The sequence below is a fragment of the Sciurus carolinensis genome, chromosome 7, assembly GCF_902686445.1.
Source record: "Sciurus carolinensis chromosome 7, mSciCar1.2, whole genome shotgun sequence".
Taxonomy (NCBI): domain Eukaryota; kingdom Metazoa; phylum Chordata; class Mammalia; order Rodentia; family Sciuridae; genus Sciurus; species Sciurus carolinensis.
The window spans coordinates 143,295,554-143,310,720 of NC_062219.1; the positions used below are offsets into that span (position 1 = coordinate 143,295,554).

Genomic DNA, 15,167 nt, shown 5'->3' on the forward strand with positions numbered 1-15,167 from the left:
CGATGGTAGCCCAGGCTGGACCCAGGATACCTGCGAGGGCGGGGGCGGTGGTTTCCGGGGAGGGACTGAGGACAGGTTGGTCCTGACTGTTGCCAGTGTTGGGTCAAATATGCCAGGAGGTTAAGAAAAAAAAAAAAAAAAAAAAAAAAAAAAAAAAAAAAAAAAAAAAAGGTGTGTGTTTGTGTGTTGGGGGTGGGGTGGGGGCGGGAATCCCTGCCAAGGCGCAGTTCCCAGCCACCTTTCTCCCGCAGGGGGGAAGCTTGGATCTTGTGAATGTGACATCAGCTTTTTTCTTCCAGAGGTCCCCTGCCTGAACTGGGGAGAGCCGAGCTGGCTTCCTGCTGGGGCCCAATTAGAGGGGGAGCGTGGCCTCCCCGGGCGGGCCTCCAGGGCTGGGCTGAGGTAAGCACACGCGGAGGCAGAGGGCCCTGGGATGGGTGGCGGCATCTCCGGGTGTGGGTGTGGGCGTGGGTGTGGGAGGGAGGGTTCCTGCCTCTCCCCTGTCCCCAGTTTTTACTGTAGTGCCTCCTTTAGGGGACAGATCTCATCATGAACCTGACCCTGCTACTGTGTCTCCCCCACTGTGATTTCCAGGGAGGTGGAGGGGGACAAATAGATCCAAGGACCAGCAAGTGTATCCAAGCTCCACGTTGGGCTAAAATCTGTCCTCTAGATTCTAGAGGTGACGAAATGGTTCCCCGGGATCCTTCTATGTTATTGAGCATTAGAGCTGTATCCATGCAAAAATTATGCTGTGTACATATATGGATATGCCACAGTGAAATCCACCTTTATGTATATCTATAAAACACCAATTAAAAAACAATAAATAAATAGAAGGAAGACCCCTAGAGTAGAGAAAGGGGAATGGGGAGGAGCAGAGGGAAAGAGAAAGCAGTGAGGGCTGAAGTGGAGCAAATTATATTCCTTGCATGTATGATTTTGTCAAAATGAACCCACTATTAGGTACAACTATAATGCAATACTAAAAATATTTTTTTAAAAAGAAATAGAAAAGAAATGCTGGAAACCTTCTCCCCTTTCCAGAGAAAACTGTAGTAAAGCCTCCATCCGAGATGGAGCAAGTGGCATCCCTAGACCCCAGATATAGACTCTTCTTTTCCATGTGCAAGGAAGAGAGTCAGAATTGATCCTGCTCGCTGGGCTCCCTGGGAGAACTTAGGTGCAGATGTACACTCTGGGTGCCTGTTTTATCACACCTGAAAAATGGGACTGGTGGATAAAGCCAGTGTGTTACATGTGTTGCTTTATACATTATTAAGGCACATTGTCACTTGCACCTTAACTGCCCTGGGGGCACCTCAAGGTGTGTGTGTGTGTGTGTGTGTGTGTGTGTGTGTGTCTCGGTGGACATTTCAAGGTTAAATGGAAGGAAAAATATATTGTTAAATGAGGTATTTACTGGTCCCTTTAACCAGCAAGGGCAATTCCTTCTTCCCAACACCATTCTCAGTGCATTCACATTCCTCTTCAAGAACACCCTTTTACTCTAAAAGAGGAAACCAGAAGAAAACGTTTTTTAAAGAAGAGACTCAGGAAAGCGGTCTCTGTGCAAAGAGTAAGTGGGACATGCGCAAGTGCACCCTGTTTCCTATATCAGGCACCCTTACTGCCCTTTTTGACCCTGGCCACAGATCTGGTTTCCTTCTGTCATTTCCAAGTCAAGGTTTTTACTTTTCTTCCTAGTAGAACATCAGCCCCTGTAGCTCTTCATCTCCCCCTGGTGTTCGTCTCCTGCCATTTCTTAAGATTGTTGGTATTGACAGTAGGGGAAGCATTAATGGGCGCAGAAATTATGGGGGCTTCTGATCAGTGATATTGGGGGGAAATGGGCTACGTGCCTGAAAGGGCTCTATTTTTTTTTCTTCTAAATCTCCCTTCCATTGCCAATCCCTCACCGATCTTTCTTTCTCACTGTAGACGCGAGAAATTTGAGTCAAAAAACAAAGACTTGGGGGAGGGGTCTTGAGTAAGAGACAAATAGGTTGATCTGCCAAAACAATTTGACCCAAGTAGAGGGCAGCTCAGAGGGAGAGTATCCCTTGTTTGATCAAAACTAAGAAATCGGAGAGACATAAAAGGAAAACGAAGTGAACAATGAAAAAAAAATTTCCCCGCACACAATACAATCTATTTAAACTGTAGCTCATACTTATCATACCAATGGTATGACTTTTTTACTGGAGTCCCTCTTCTGATTCTTGAACTCTGGGGCTGGCAGCTTGCAAAGGGGAAGCAGACTCCAGCACTGCACGGGCAGGTTTACCAAAGGTCTCTAATGGGTATTTTCTTTTTCTTAGCCCTGCCCCTGAATTGTCAGACGGCGGGCGTCTGCCTCTGAAGTTAGCAGTGATTTCCTTTAGAGCCCGGCCTTATCTCTGGCTGCACGTTGCCTGTTGGTGACTAATAACACAATAACATTGTCTAGGGCTGGAATAAAGTTGGAGTTGTTTACCCCCACTCTATAGGGGTTCAATATAAAAGCCGGCGGAGAGCTGTCCAAGTCAGACGCGCTTCTGCATCCGAGCCGGAGCCAGCGGGTCCCGGGTCTCCGCTGCCACCCCAGCGCTCCGCTGCTGCGTGCGCTTGCAGAACGCTTCCTCTGCCTTCTCCGCTGGCAGAAAGGGCTTTTTGCCTGTGAAAGGGCACTTAGGCTGGAAGGATCGCTTTGCGATCTGAGTTAACCAGAAGCGCTCCTGGGGAACCGAAGCTGTTTTCTTCGTTTTCCTTTGGGTTCAGTTCGCGAGGGAGATTTTTCAATCCTTTTTCAGAATGGATTATTTCCCCATGATTTTCTCTCTGCTGCTGGTGGTTTTCCAAGGAGCTTCAGAAACAGGTAGGTACGCTGACTCGTGAATCTGGGGACATTAATGTCTTTTGATCCACCTTCCTGCTTTTCTTGCGTCTGTTTTCACCCCTTCTTCTTCTTCTTCTTCTTCTTTTTTTTTTTTTTTTTTTTATTATTATTATTGCAGCTTAGAGAGCAAGTGTCTGGGAAGGCTTGCTCTTTAAGGTATTGAAGAGTTCTAGTGAAAAAATAAAATTCGGTTCAATACAAATAGCTTTCAAATAACTTTTAAAATTATTATTGCAGAATGTATTTTCTTGACTTTTAAAAAAATAACTCAAGAAAAGTAAAGAACAGCTACAGTTTAGCCAAATGTATAGTTGGAATACGTTTGTTCATACAGATACACAGTATGCTCAGGATCTTATATCTTACTTGAACATGGCTTTCCTGGTGTGTTAATGTGTAAAATATTTAAACATTCCAGATCGAAGCCAAGGAATTTTATTCAAGTCATTCAAGCAATATATGAGCTGTAAAATCACCTGCAGAAGGACAGTGTGTTGAATAACCCCTAGGCGGTTTCAGGATGAAGCAGATGTTTTCTTTAAAATTTGTCATTATTGACTTTAGGTTTCTTTTGGCAGATTTTTGGCACCCAAAGCAGTGTGAGCGCTATTTTCAGTTGTATTCACCTGTCCTGGGAGGGGAGCTGGGATAATTCTTAGCTGCTTAAGGATTTAGACAGTATGTGTGCATCTGCCCCTTTCTCCCCCCTTTTTAGGGTCAATGCACTTCTTTTTGTCTTTTAATGACCCTGACCAAAGAGAAAAGATGCCAAGGGAATGAAAATCCTGGAATGTGTCTGATCATTTGAAATGTACAAAATTGGGCAGTTAAGCTGCAGGACCCGATTGTCAGTGGGAAGAGGCAATGCTGTATTGGGGAAGAGAGAGATGGTACATCCCACCCGTTAGACTGCAGCAGGGAATTCAAAGTCCACAGAGCCTTTCCTGGGTCTCTTGAGTGGCTTCTCGGTCAAGGTTTCTGTGATTTCCCACCTGAAATGAATATGGCAGTGTTAAATTCGCTGCTCTCTCTAATCATGTCCCTGGTTCATTTCAAGTGATCTGTACCATACTATCATGTATTGTCTGGATCACTCTCCTCTGTGTTCCATATGATGTGTGAAGTGGTGGGTACCCCTACCCCTAGAGGGAAGCATGCCCTGTATAGAGAAGTGGCCTCAGAGCTGGGAGTAGTCACTATGATTTAAGTATCTTTAGTCATTAGCCAATTTTAAGCCACCCTGGGTTGTGGTGTCCAATGAAGTTCCAAGCAGAAGCCAACTCAAATTTTCAGTAGACAGTATTTTGAAGCATTTCCTTGAAGGGTGCTTCAAGGGGGCTGGTAAGTCCCTGTTCAGGTGTTTATCTCTCGTGCATTTGTATAATCTTCCTGCAGGTGGATAAGCCAGCCAGGGTAAAGGTGAAGTCATGTTAAGGAGAGAGAGAGAGAGAAAAAAAAAAAAAAAAAAAAAAAGCTCTTTCCTTCTGTTTGTGTTTCTGGCTAAGGGCAGTTGTATGCTTCATCTGCTTTGATCTGCTCTGCTAGATTTGGCGTAAATACTGTGATCCATTGTGTCTCTGGGCATCTGAGGAGACATCCCTCACTCACCTGTGTTTTCTCTCCCTTTCTCTCTTCAGCTGTCTTGGGTGCTGAGCTCATCGCAGGGGCTGAAAGTGGAGGGGAGAGGTCCCCTCCCAACACAACCTTGAGGCCCCACCGGTCCAAGCGCTGCTCCTGCTCTTCCCTGATGGATAAGGAGTGTGTCTACTTCTGCCACCTGGACATCATCTGGGTCAACACTCCCGAGTGAGTCTCTAGAGGGCATCGTAACTCCAGTCTTTCAGTAGCCTTGACCACCCCAGAGCTGGGAGCCCCGTTACCAGCATTCCTTTTCTGGGGAGCACCTGGCTTGGGGTCTAAAAGCACCCTTTCTGACAACGGGGAAGTGCACTAGTGGGAACAATAGTCAGACAGGACAGCTTGATTCTTAACTGACAAGAGGGTCTTCTCATGCCCTGGGGCTCAGGCTACTCATGGTATAGAAGAAGGACTGGTGAGCACTGCGGATGAGACTCTACGTGAGGGGGGCCACGAGGACGATGGCACGGTGGGAGTGGACTGGGTCTAGGGAGTAAGTTGCCCAGGTCCCATGTGGGTTAGGGCCTCCCGTAGGAGCAGAGTCAGAGAAGAAGGGATGGCAGAGAGTTATGATCTGATGCTTTTGTTCTACTTGTAGTAAAACTAATATCCAAAATGCTGAGGTCCCTTGTGCAGGAGAGAGTTTGTGCCAGAACTAGAATGGGATCCTGGATCTCCTTTTTCTGTACTTTCTCTTTAGTAAAGCCTATTTTAAGACAGAAATAGAAATACATGGGCTTCTCTTCCTCCTCTAAGGGTGAAGAAAAGCAGTGTTCCTCCTTCTGCCCTGAAAACCAGTTCATCTGTCAAAGTAAAAACCAAGCACAATGTGGTCTTCAGTGTCCATTAGGGCAAGGGCTGACCAAAACCCAAACCAAGCTGAACCAAACCACCATGAGCCTAATACTTCCTTAGTGAGGTGGTACTTCCAGAAGAATTTTATTCTTTAGGTGAGAATCAAAATAGACACATTGCAAATTCTTGGCGAACCTTCCAGTAGTAAATCTCACAGCCCTGGGGTTTCACCAAACTGCAAGAAAAATATGCAAACTTGTGTCTCCCCCCAGGGGGCATTTTAAGCATTATCCTATATGATTTGAGTTGAAAACAGAGTTTAAAATCTTGTAAGTTATGGTTTTTGTCTTAAGATCTCTGCACTCTGTTCCTCCCTTCAAGTAGCTGTTAACTTAATAGTAGAAAAGGAAGAAAATATGAAACAGACACAAGAGCAGAGATTTCATGATTTCGGACCAAAACAATGTTGCTTGTATCAAAAAGAAATTGAACTTCGTTAAGAGTTGAGATGGCACTTCATTGAATCAGAAAAACTGGTTTTCGCCTGGTTGGGTGTACACACTCAGGGCAATGACGGGCATGTGTCCCCGATTATTGCCACACTGTACTCTCTTCATTGCTCTCCCCAGTGCTGTGTGACTAGCTCCTGTGAGTCCAGTGGAAAGAGTTTGCGCCGAAGAATGTGCCATTAGGAAGACTATTAATTATGCTAATATCTTTTGTTTCTCCCTTTCCACAACAGGCGCATTGTTCCATATGGACTCGGAAGCCCTTCTAGGTCCAAGAGATCCTTGAAGGATGTGTTTCCCATAAAGGCAGCAGACCACGGGAACAGATGCAAGTGTGCTAGCCAAAAAGACAAGAAGTGCCAGACCTTTTGCCAAGCAGGAAAAGCTCTCAGGTGAGTAGAAACGCCTTTGCTCTTCAGTCCAGTGGATAGCCTCCTCGCCTCCTTCCTGAGGTCTGTTTTCTCCTTTTGGAGAGAATTGCAGAGATGTTGAGGGTCAAAGTGAGTCTGAAGAGACCACTGCTGAAATGTATTTCCCTGTGTGTTTCAATAGGGCCCAAGACACTATGGAGAAGGCCTGGAAAAACCATAAGAGAGGAAAAGGCTGTTCCAAACTTGACAAGAAGTGTATCTATCAGCAGCTGGTGGCGGGACTAAAAGTCAGAAGGTAAGAAGCTCCTAAGAACAGTCGCTCTGCTCACCAATGCTCCTGGCCTGCTCTGTAGCCCTTCCTACCCAGGTTGAGGAGGAGACAGGCTTTCAGATACAATGACACAGGGGCTCTTCATAGTTATCCATTAAAGAGAATGAAGGAATCCCTCTCAAATATTTTCACAAAGGTCTTGAATGTAAACTCTGGCCCCTGGTACTTTAGATTTTCCCAACTAAGTATACTCAGAGACACCTCTGTCTTCTGCCTGTATCCAATCTTTGCCTCTCTGAGTTCATGTATTTGCCGCTTTCCTTGAGAAATTAAACATCATTTCAGGGAGAGGATTTTTAAAAAAATTTTTAAGTCAGTGTCAGATATGGTCAAGTTCTTTCAAACATTGGTCATTATTCAAATGACCAAGGGACAATAAAATCATTAGGTAAGGTTGATGAGATTTAAAACATGTTTGTTTTTTCAGGTTATTATTATTTAAAGAGGGAAAGGCATTTGTGGGAAGTCAATGCCAAATTCTCAAATTCTCAAAGCTCTCTCATTTCATAGTCTGTTGTGGGCTGGGATGGAGGAGGGATCCGATTAAGCAATCTCATGGGGTTGCTAGGATGACCCTTCCAAATCCTGACGTTTTTGGATCTTGAGGGAGGAAACCTACGTTCAGATCTGTCACATGTCCTACATATCCCTATTATGGTCTGTGGAAACTTTTCCTAGAAACCCAAGGGCAAGAAGTTCTGTGATCAAAGTGTTCTGAACCCAAGCTTGGCAGTCATGAGCCACTTCTGAGTTGTTTATGACTGATGTGTAGGACAGCTCAGCTGGTGCTCCTTCTCACCTGCCTTGGCACTCTGCATGTTAGTCTCAGGCCAAGAGTGCACTCCACTAGGCCACAGTTGCTGAACTGACCTGAAAAATTATTTTTTCTGATAGTTTGCACCTTGTCCATGGTCACATCAACATTAGTTTCTAACTTCTTTCCTTTTCTTGCAAACAAAGAAAACAGGCCTGCACACAAACAAACCTAACATTTTAAAGTTGCCATAAAGTGTTTTCTTTGGGCTTACCTGTGTGCCTTCTCTCTTCTCCTTTGTTTCTGACTTCAATTTCCTTTCTTTTTGCCTTCAATTTATTATGTGAGTTAGACGATTCCTCTAACTATTTGAAACCTGTGCTAAGTTCTCCATAGGAGCAGAGGTGGAGACAAGGCTATAGAAAATATTAAAACATCCCTGGCTTATTTTAAAATTTGATTTAATAGCCAATTCACCTTAGACGTGACTGAATGAACCATCTCCTCCTTTTTAAGAAAAAGGGGTAGGCTTTATTTTCACAATGGTAATAGATGCCTGTTGAGGTTTTATCAAAAACCTGTTTATCACTGTTGTGGTCTGTGGTGAAAGTTCAGGAACCAGGTTTAGATTTGTCTGTGCCAGATTCTAATTTTAGAAATTTCTTGGGCCAAGGAGTGATTTCTTCTTTATTTTTGTAACATTTTTTTTTCCTTCTGTCTTGTTTTAATAGGTTGGATGCCATCAGAAACAGTATCAAAACATCTTTTCGTGTTGCAAAGCAAAATGCAGAATCTTCCAGAGAGAAGAATGTGACCCACAACAGAACACACTGATTACAAACCTCCTGGGCCTGTGTGAAGCCATCGCCTCCAGGCGTCCTGTGGCTGGCCCTGCACCCCTGCCATGCTGGCTGGGGTCAGAGCAAGAGAACCTTCCCTGCCTAGACCACTTCTACTCCAGACTGGCCAAGGACCAGCGTCCTCATGCTGAACATTCCAAGAAAGGTTAAAGTGTCCCCGACCTGTCTTCATTCACTTCATTGGTGGTAACTGCTTTTGCGTCTCTTGCCTTTGGGAATGTCAAGGGACCCCAGAAAGCAGAGGCACAGTGACATTCCAATAGGGTGGCATCCTCCGCATGGAGGAAGGAGATTCCACACCAGGGTGGAGTTTCTGAAGAAAGTCCTAAGGGAGCGTTTGTGTCTGACTCAGGAGCTTGGCACATTTCAGGGAGAAACTCCAAAGTCCATGCAAAGATTTTCTAAGGAATGAACAAATTGAAAACACTCAAGGGACAAACACAGAGTAAAGAAGAAGAAGACGAAAAAAAAAAACAAAACACTGTGTTTTTGAGTCATTAAATGCAGAAGTGAAAGAAACTGTTACTACTGTAAGTCAGGATGAGTTTCATGAGTATGAGTCTACCTCACCTATCTTGCACTCTGGCATATGTACTTTCCACTCTTAATTGTCACCTCCCCAAATTCCTTCCCCTCCCCCCACCCGGGCTTCCCATACTAAATCGTGGCCCCATTGACGTCTGGTCCCATGTGTCAGTGGTAGATAAACATTACGATGCTAATCTACTAGCTCTGATCCATAAGAAAGAGATGATCCTTGAACAAGGAGACTCCCTTACCTTGAGTTTGGGGAACACAATGGTATAGGGTTGTTTATGAAAGATACTGAAAAGGAGATGTTCGTTCTGCTTTAAAGCAGTAAAATTATTTTCCTTTATATAACTGGTAAATGGAAGAGGTTAGATTGAACTTCGATGTACTTATTTTTTTATAGATATTTATATTCAAACAATTTATTCCTTATATTTACCATGTTGAATTTATGTCTGGGCAGGCCATATTGGTCTATGTATTTTTTTTAAATGTGTATTTCTGAATGAAATCGAGAACATGCTTTGTTTTGCCTGTCAAGGTAATGATTTTAGAAAATAAATATTTTTTTCCCTACTGTACTCATTTTGAATCATTTCTGAAATTTCTGAAGAGTGGGCCAATGGGGTAAGAATCACCAAGGGAAACGGGTTCAAGATCATTTCCTAGAAAGGTGACAGGAGGAAGAGAGACCAGGCTGATTCAAAAAGATGGTGGTTTATGTCTTAAAAGTTGCTTTTAGATTGCATTTCAGTAAAAACAACATAAAATGAAAAAAAAAAAAAAAAAGTAGAATAAAGCAGCTTTAACTTCTCTGTCCTCCGTTGGACATGGTCTCCTCTTCCCCTTCACCTGAAAAACTCTCCAGGGACTTCATCCATTAACTTCATTGCTCAGGCTATGGGACAGGATCCAGGTGGTGAGAGACGCTTTCTCCATCTTAATGGGCTGGCGGAAGTAATGGAAAGATGACCCCTCACGATACACCCAGTGGCGGGAACTTGCACACGAGTTACTGCTGGAAACGACCCATCTGCCAGAGCACGAGAGGCTCCCGCTGGCTTCTTATTTGCTCAGATTAAGAATTTTGTTTATTAAGGAACATTGAGTACCACTGCTTCTTCATGGTAGTGCAGGACTGGCCACGTGCCCATGGCAGGAGAGACACCAGGTGCTGATCCCAAGTCACCTGCCCTGCAGCTCTCCCCTCCTCTCCACTCTGCCTCGTCTGGCCTGGCCAAGCTGCTGGTGCCAATGGCCACAACCCACAAGAGCTCCTCGGAGCTGGGGAGCCTTCAAGAAGCTTCTCCGCCCCTCCATAAGAGTGACTGAGAGGATGACAGCACTCAGCAGGCATTAGCCCCTGGTGATCACTGTTGTGACACAGCAGAGGAGACAATCCTCAGGGGTGCATCATGAGTTTCCTTCTCTGTTTAATGAGGCAGAGAGAGGATTTTTCCAATAACTCCAGAACTGGTCTGAGATTCCATGAAGATGGTGAAGGGGCACAAAGAAAACAAAGACCCCAGCTTCGAGAGCTAGGGGCTCAGACATGGAAGAGGAAGGTGATGGGAGAAACCCCCCGCCCCCCAGGACAATAGTTTAAAAGACCACACAGCAAGTTTGAGTGCGTGATGGAGTTGTTCTGTTTGTTTGTTTTAATCAGCCAAACTTTTCAATCCTCTTCCCCCCATGCTTCCTGCTTCAGTAACTAGCGAGGGAAACAAAAGGTGTCTAGCAGCCCCTTGAGGACACAGGAATCAGGAGGAAAGGGAATTGGGAGGTTCTTCAGAAACTCCTATTTTTCAGACACAGAGAGAAAAGGTTCGGCAGCATTCAAGGGTCATACAAGGTGCGGGGATGAGCTGATGGGAGTCACGGTCCCTTCTGTTTTTCCAGTAAAAGCACGCGTTTCTGGAAGCCCCCTGAGAACAGATTTCTCCCTTCACGCTTTTGACAGCAGAGCTTTGATCTCTGGACTCTAAGCACCAGCAGACCCTGGGCAGAGAGAAGTGACCTTTGTCAGGGGGAGTGGGAGAGGACCCCACTAAGGGCAGCTCACTTTCTCCCCAGGGATTGGCTTCTTTTGTGATGGAAACTATTGGCTTAACCACCTGTGCTTTCCCAAAACAATTCAGGGAATTATACTAAACCAGAGTTGCCCTAGGAAGACTCTTGTTCATGTTGAGAAAGAGAAAAACTATTTTTCCCTGTGAAAAAGCCAAGCCCCAGAGAGAAAAGTGATTGACCTAAGATCACACAGCCAGCTGTAAGCTGTGGCATCTCTGTCGACAGAGCTCTTCAGGTCTAGAGAGCTTGCTGTTTCACCCAAAGGCACCTAGAGGTCAGTGGAAACAAGTGTCCAAGCAGACCTTACCAGAAGGTTCTGGGTGGTAAATGCAAAAGCACCCAATGAAAGCTTTGCCTCCCAGCCTTACTGATGGTGGTTGATAGACTCATCCTGAGATGAAAGAGAAGAATCAGGGCTGGGATTGCAGCTCAGTAGCACAGCTTATGCCTAGCATGCCCACGGCTTCTGGTTCAAACCCCAACCCAGCCAAAATAGAAATATAGGAAAGAGAAAAGAAGCTTAAGGAGGCATACACATCCTATTGCATCATTAAGTAAATTTCTAGAGGTCAAAGAGTATGATTAGGAACTTTTAATTATTATTTTTAGATTTAATTACCAAATGATGGTTACGTAATATGAAAGGGAATTTTTTCGGTCAGTTCTCTTTCCTTCTATAACGCAAGGCCAGTGTGCGTGTGTTTTAATTTCTAGGTCTGAAGTATTTCCAAGTTCTCAATGTGCAAATGGTGCTGGTTTCCATCTCGTGTTCTCAATGGATTTCCTTCTGCCCCGATTTCTCTCACATTTTCACTCAGTTCCAGGGTCCTGAGTCTAAAGCTTAGGCCAGGAAGTGAGTTCTTTTCTCCTGTGACCTCACAGGTTCAACCATAACCCCACATCTTTGCACAGTAGCATTTCCACATTTCCTTCTCCCATTTGACCCTTCAAACAACAATCCTTTCAGGAAGTTGGGACCATGCTGTTTAACCATTCAACAGTCAAGGAGAGGGACATATGGAAAGGGTGATTTGTCCAGAGTCCTACATCATCAGACAAAGAGCAAAACTGAAACTCAGGATTCATGACCCTTTTTTCTTCAATACGCTGGAGCAGAGTGGAAATCAGTTTTTTATAATTTTCTCAGGCAAATTAATGCCCTACATGTCCCTGAGCCTTAGCAATGAATATTTCACTCGTAGGATATTTGGCTTACTAAGTCCTCCTTATTGTGATGATGCAAGTTGGTGGAACACTTGCAGTGAACGATGTCTGTCTCTGAATCTAGCACCAGCACATGGGAAGAGATTACACTGGTGCACGTGATGGCAGGGGCCCTGAAGTTCCCTGCAACCCCGGGCAATAATCAGAGAAAGAGTTAGAACTGATGCCACTGGGTAATGAAAAGAGAAGGGCCAAGGCCTGGGGACACCGAAAGATGGAAATGATGGATCCCAAGAATGACAGGTTGCCCGCTGCTGAAAGAGGCAGCACATCAGGAATCTGACATGCAGTTTTACTGGCTCAGTATCTTCTGTGTCTCTGTATTCTGTTCTTCTTTTTCACATTCTGAGTCATCCCAGGCTCTTTCTGCCCAATTGCTGTGGAACTATCCAGGGATGGTGTCTGTAGTATTAAGTTACCACTGGCATGTTCCAGGCACTGATCAGCTGGAACAGACTGGGACAAAATTGTGGGGAAACTCCTGGTGATTCCAGCCAGACCAGGCGTTAACCTCCAGATGTTGGCACGGTCTTATGATTTGGAAAAGGCACAGCCAGGGTGAAAATTTCAGGTTCCTTTCTACTACGGAATATTTACCAACCAGGATGAAATCATTTGAATATTTTGTAAGATGGGTAGTCTCACTGGCGTGCCCCAGTGTATGTCAGACTCAGAAGAATCAAACTGTTTTCTGCTTGGAGAGAATGACGTTATCTCGATGCCAACAGAAGTTTGGGATCAAAATATTCTGCCCATGCACTTTGTGTGCTGTTGTGTATTGTCCCTCTGCTGTGCATGTGCCCCTCACCCACGCTCTGGGCTCCTTTGGTCTAAAATCTTCTTTGGCTTCTTGGAGAGTTTTTAGCAGGGCAATTTTATGGTTATGAAACTCAAGGTCTGCCTAAGAGCAGGGCTCGCTAAGGCCCACATCTGCTTCAGGAAGAGTCATGAAGAAGCTGGTTGTGCCATTGGGTCTTGCCCTCTCATATTCACTTTGCATCGTGAAAGGATGACCAGATAACTTATTATTCAGAATGGAACACATTTGATGGTGCCTGCTGATGCACTTAACAATTCCCATGGGACCCAAGGGTGTCGTGGACAAAGTGGGAACAATGATGCAAACCTTGAAGCAAGTCAGGATTTCAGAACCACCTTGGTCTCCTGGAGATGTCCTGGACCTGGGCCCTGTAGAAGCAGAGTCAATCTCTAGGGACCTTTATCTGCATACCAATCTAGAGCAGATAAGCTTCACCTTCCCTAATGCCTGCAGGTGTGAGCACAGAGCTTAGGGCACAATATGTCCATCAATAAATGCCTGTTCAATTAGTTCATAAATATATAGATAGGTTCAGTAAAAGGGAGATAAAAATGATATTTCCCTGCCTAATTGTGACTAGACAAGAAAATATTTGCAAGACCTCCATAAAAGTCTCCCTTTGGAAAATTTGTGTAGCCAAAATTCCTTTATTTGGAATCATCCCCAGAGGTAAATGATTGACACTGTGGGTTATTTTCTTCTGCTTCTCTCTACTCCAACCCATTCTGCATAATAATGATCTTACCTAAATGCTTCAATTATCATTCCAATGAATACAGAGATGGAAAGAACTTTAGATAATTTATGTCATCTTCCCTTCTCAGAAGTCCTCCGATGTCATTCTCTGCTTCTAGAATAAAAAATGCCTTATACCAAGACAGGAACCATTAAAGAAGGACTAGCCTGGGAAGAAAGGTCAGAAAGTATTAGAATTTCAACACGGACATAGGGGGTGTTTAATTCTTACTATGGGTATCTTCAAACATTTTCAACATTTGAGAGAATAAATGTAATATACCATCACACAGTTTGAACAGATGTCTACATGTGATTGATGACATTTCATCTCTACCAACTTCCTGCCCTCCCTGGGTTACTTTGAAGCCAATCCCATCGATCTTTATCATCTCCTCTGTAAATATCTCAGGGCAGATGTAATGAATTCGATAGCTTTATTCAACCAATTTCAATGTTACATAGTTGTATACATGGGTCTAGAGATTAGAGGGAATGAACAAGAAATGTTCTCAGGCCTCATGGGCCATAACAAACAAAGCAAAATACATATGGTAGCTAACATTTATGTAGTGCTTACAATATACCAGATAGATTCTACAGAGTTTTGTATGTATCAGTTTATGTCTTTCTTACTGTTACCCTATGAAATAGGGACTTTTATTTACCCTCTTTTATAGATGAAGAAACTCTGTAAGTTTAAACTCTTTGAGGTTAAATGGTAAATTAGGCAAGGCCAGGTAGCTCATTAAGAGGCATAAACTGGATAATCTTATTCACTATGCTTTTCAATTAAGAAGAGTACATAGTGATAAAGGCTATACTGTCATCCAGTCCTATGACTTGTAAAAGTGACAGTGGTCTATTATAATTGGGGACAGGAAGGGGGAAAGTGGTGGTTTCAGTGAAGTTTTCATGGGAAAAAAAAAGTGAGGAATGAACCTTGAGCCCCTAGCAAGCAAGATCCCACTCAAGAGATTTAAGTCTCAATCAAAGGGATGGAGGAGCCTCAATAAAGTGTTTTGTCTACAGATGATTTGATAAGAAGAACATAGCCCAACACGCTTACATGATTGACTCATACGAAAGGTAAACAGGTATCTAGATCATTAAGAGGTGATTTATCCTGCTGAAATTTAGAAAGGATAATTAATTCAATGATACTGAAAATCTTAAAGCAACACAACTAAAATAAGTGGAATAAACATTTCTTCTTTGCAAATGGTGTTGGTTTTCCTTTAAGTTATCTGGCTAAAACCCAGAAAGCATAATTAATTTAATGATAGTGAAAAGTCTTAAGCAACATGATGGCAATTAGGATATCTCTTATTTTCAAGAGGTATTGATTGAATTGAAATTTGGGACATGTTCTTAAAAAGAAAACACTTTCAACAGATTTTAACTAAATTTTGTAAATTTACCTAAATTTGTGTCTAATATGATGAAATAATTTCACTGGAAGTCTCTGTAATTAACTAAAGGTAAGGTTATTTTATAGCTCCAATTCTCCACCGATCTCCTACTCTTTGCACATGGTCATGTGCTGGAATTCCTGCCTGATGTATGGGTAGGGATTGCTAAACCCATCTGTGAACTTAAATGTCTTTTTAGACTTGAACACCTTGCTAAGAGTCCATTGCCAATAGACACA

General features: G+C 43.6%; 1 protein-coding gene across 1 annotated transcript; it reads left to right on the plus strand.

Moving 5' to 3' along the window:
- Nucleotides 1-299: 299 nt before the first annotated feature.
- Nucleotides 300-8,664, plus strand: Edn1 (endothelin 1). Its single transcript, XM_047557129.1, has 6 exons — nucleotides 300-402; nucleotides 2,793-2,857; nucleotides 4,516-4,684; nucleotides 6,054-6,212; nucleotides 6,373-6,486; nucleotides 8,008-8,664. The coding sequence occupies exons 2-6, from the start codon at nucleotides 2,794-2,796 to the stop codon at nucleotides 8,108-8,110; spliced, it is 609 nt and encodes a 202-aa protein (XP_047413085.1). The 5' UTR covers nucleotides 300-402; nucleotide 2,793; the 3' UTR covers nucleotides 8,111-8,664.
- Nucleotides 8,665-15,167: the final 6,503 nt, after the last annotated feature.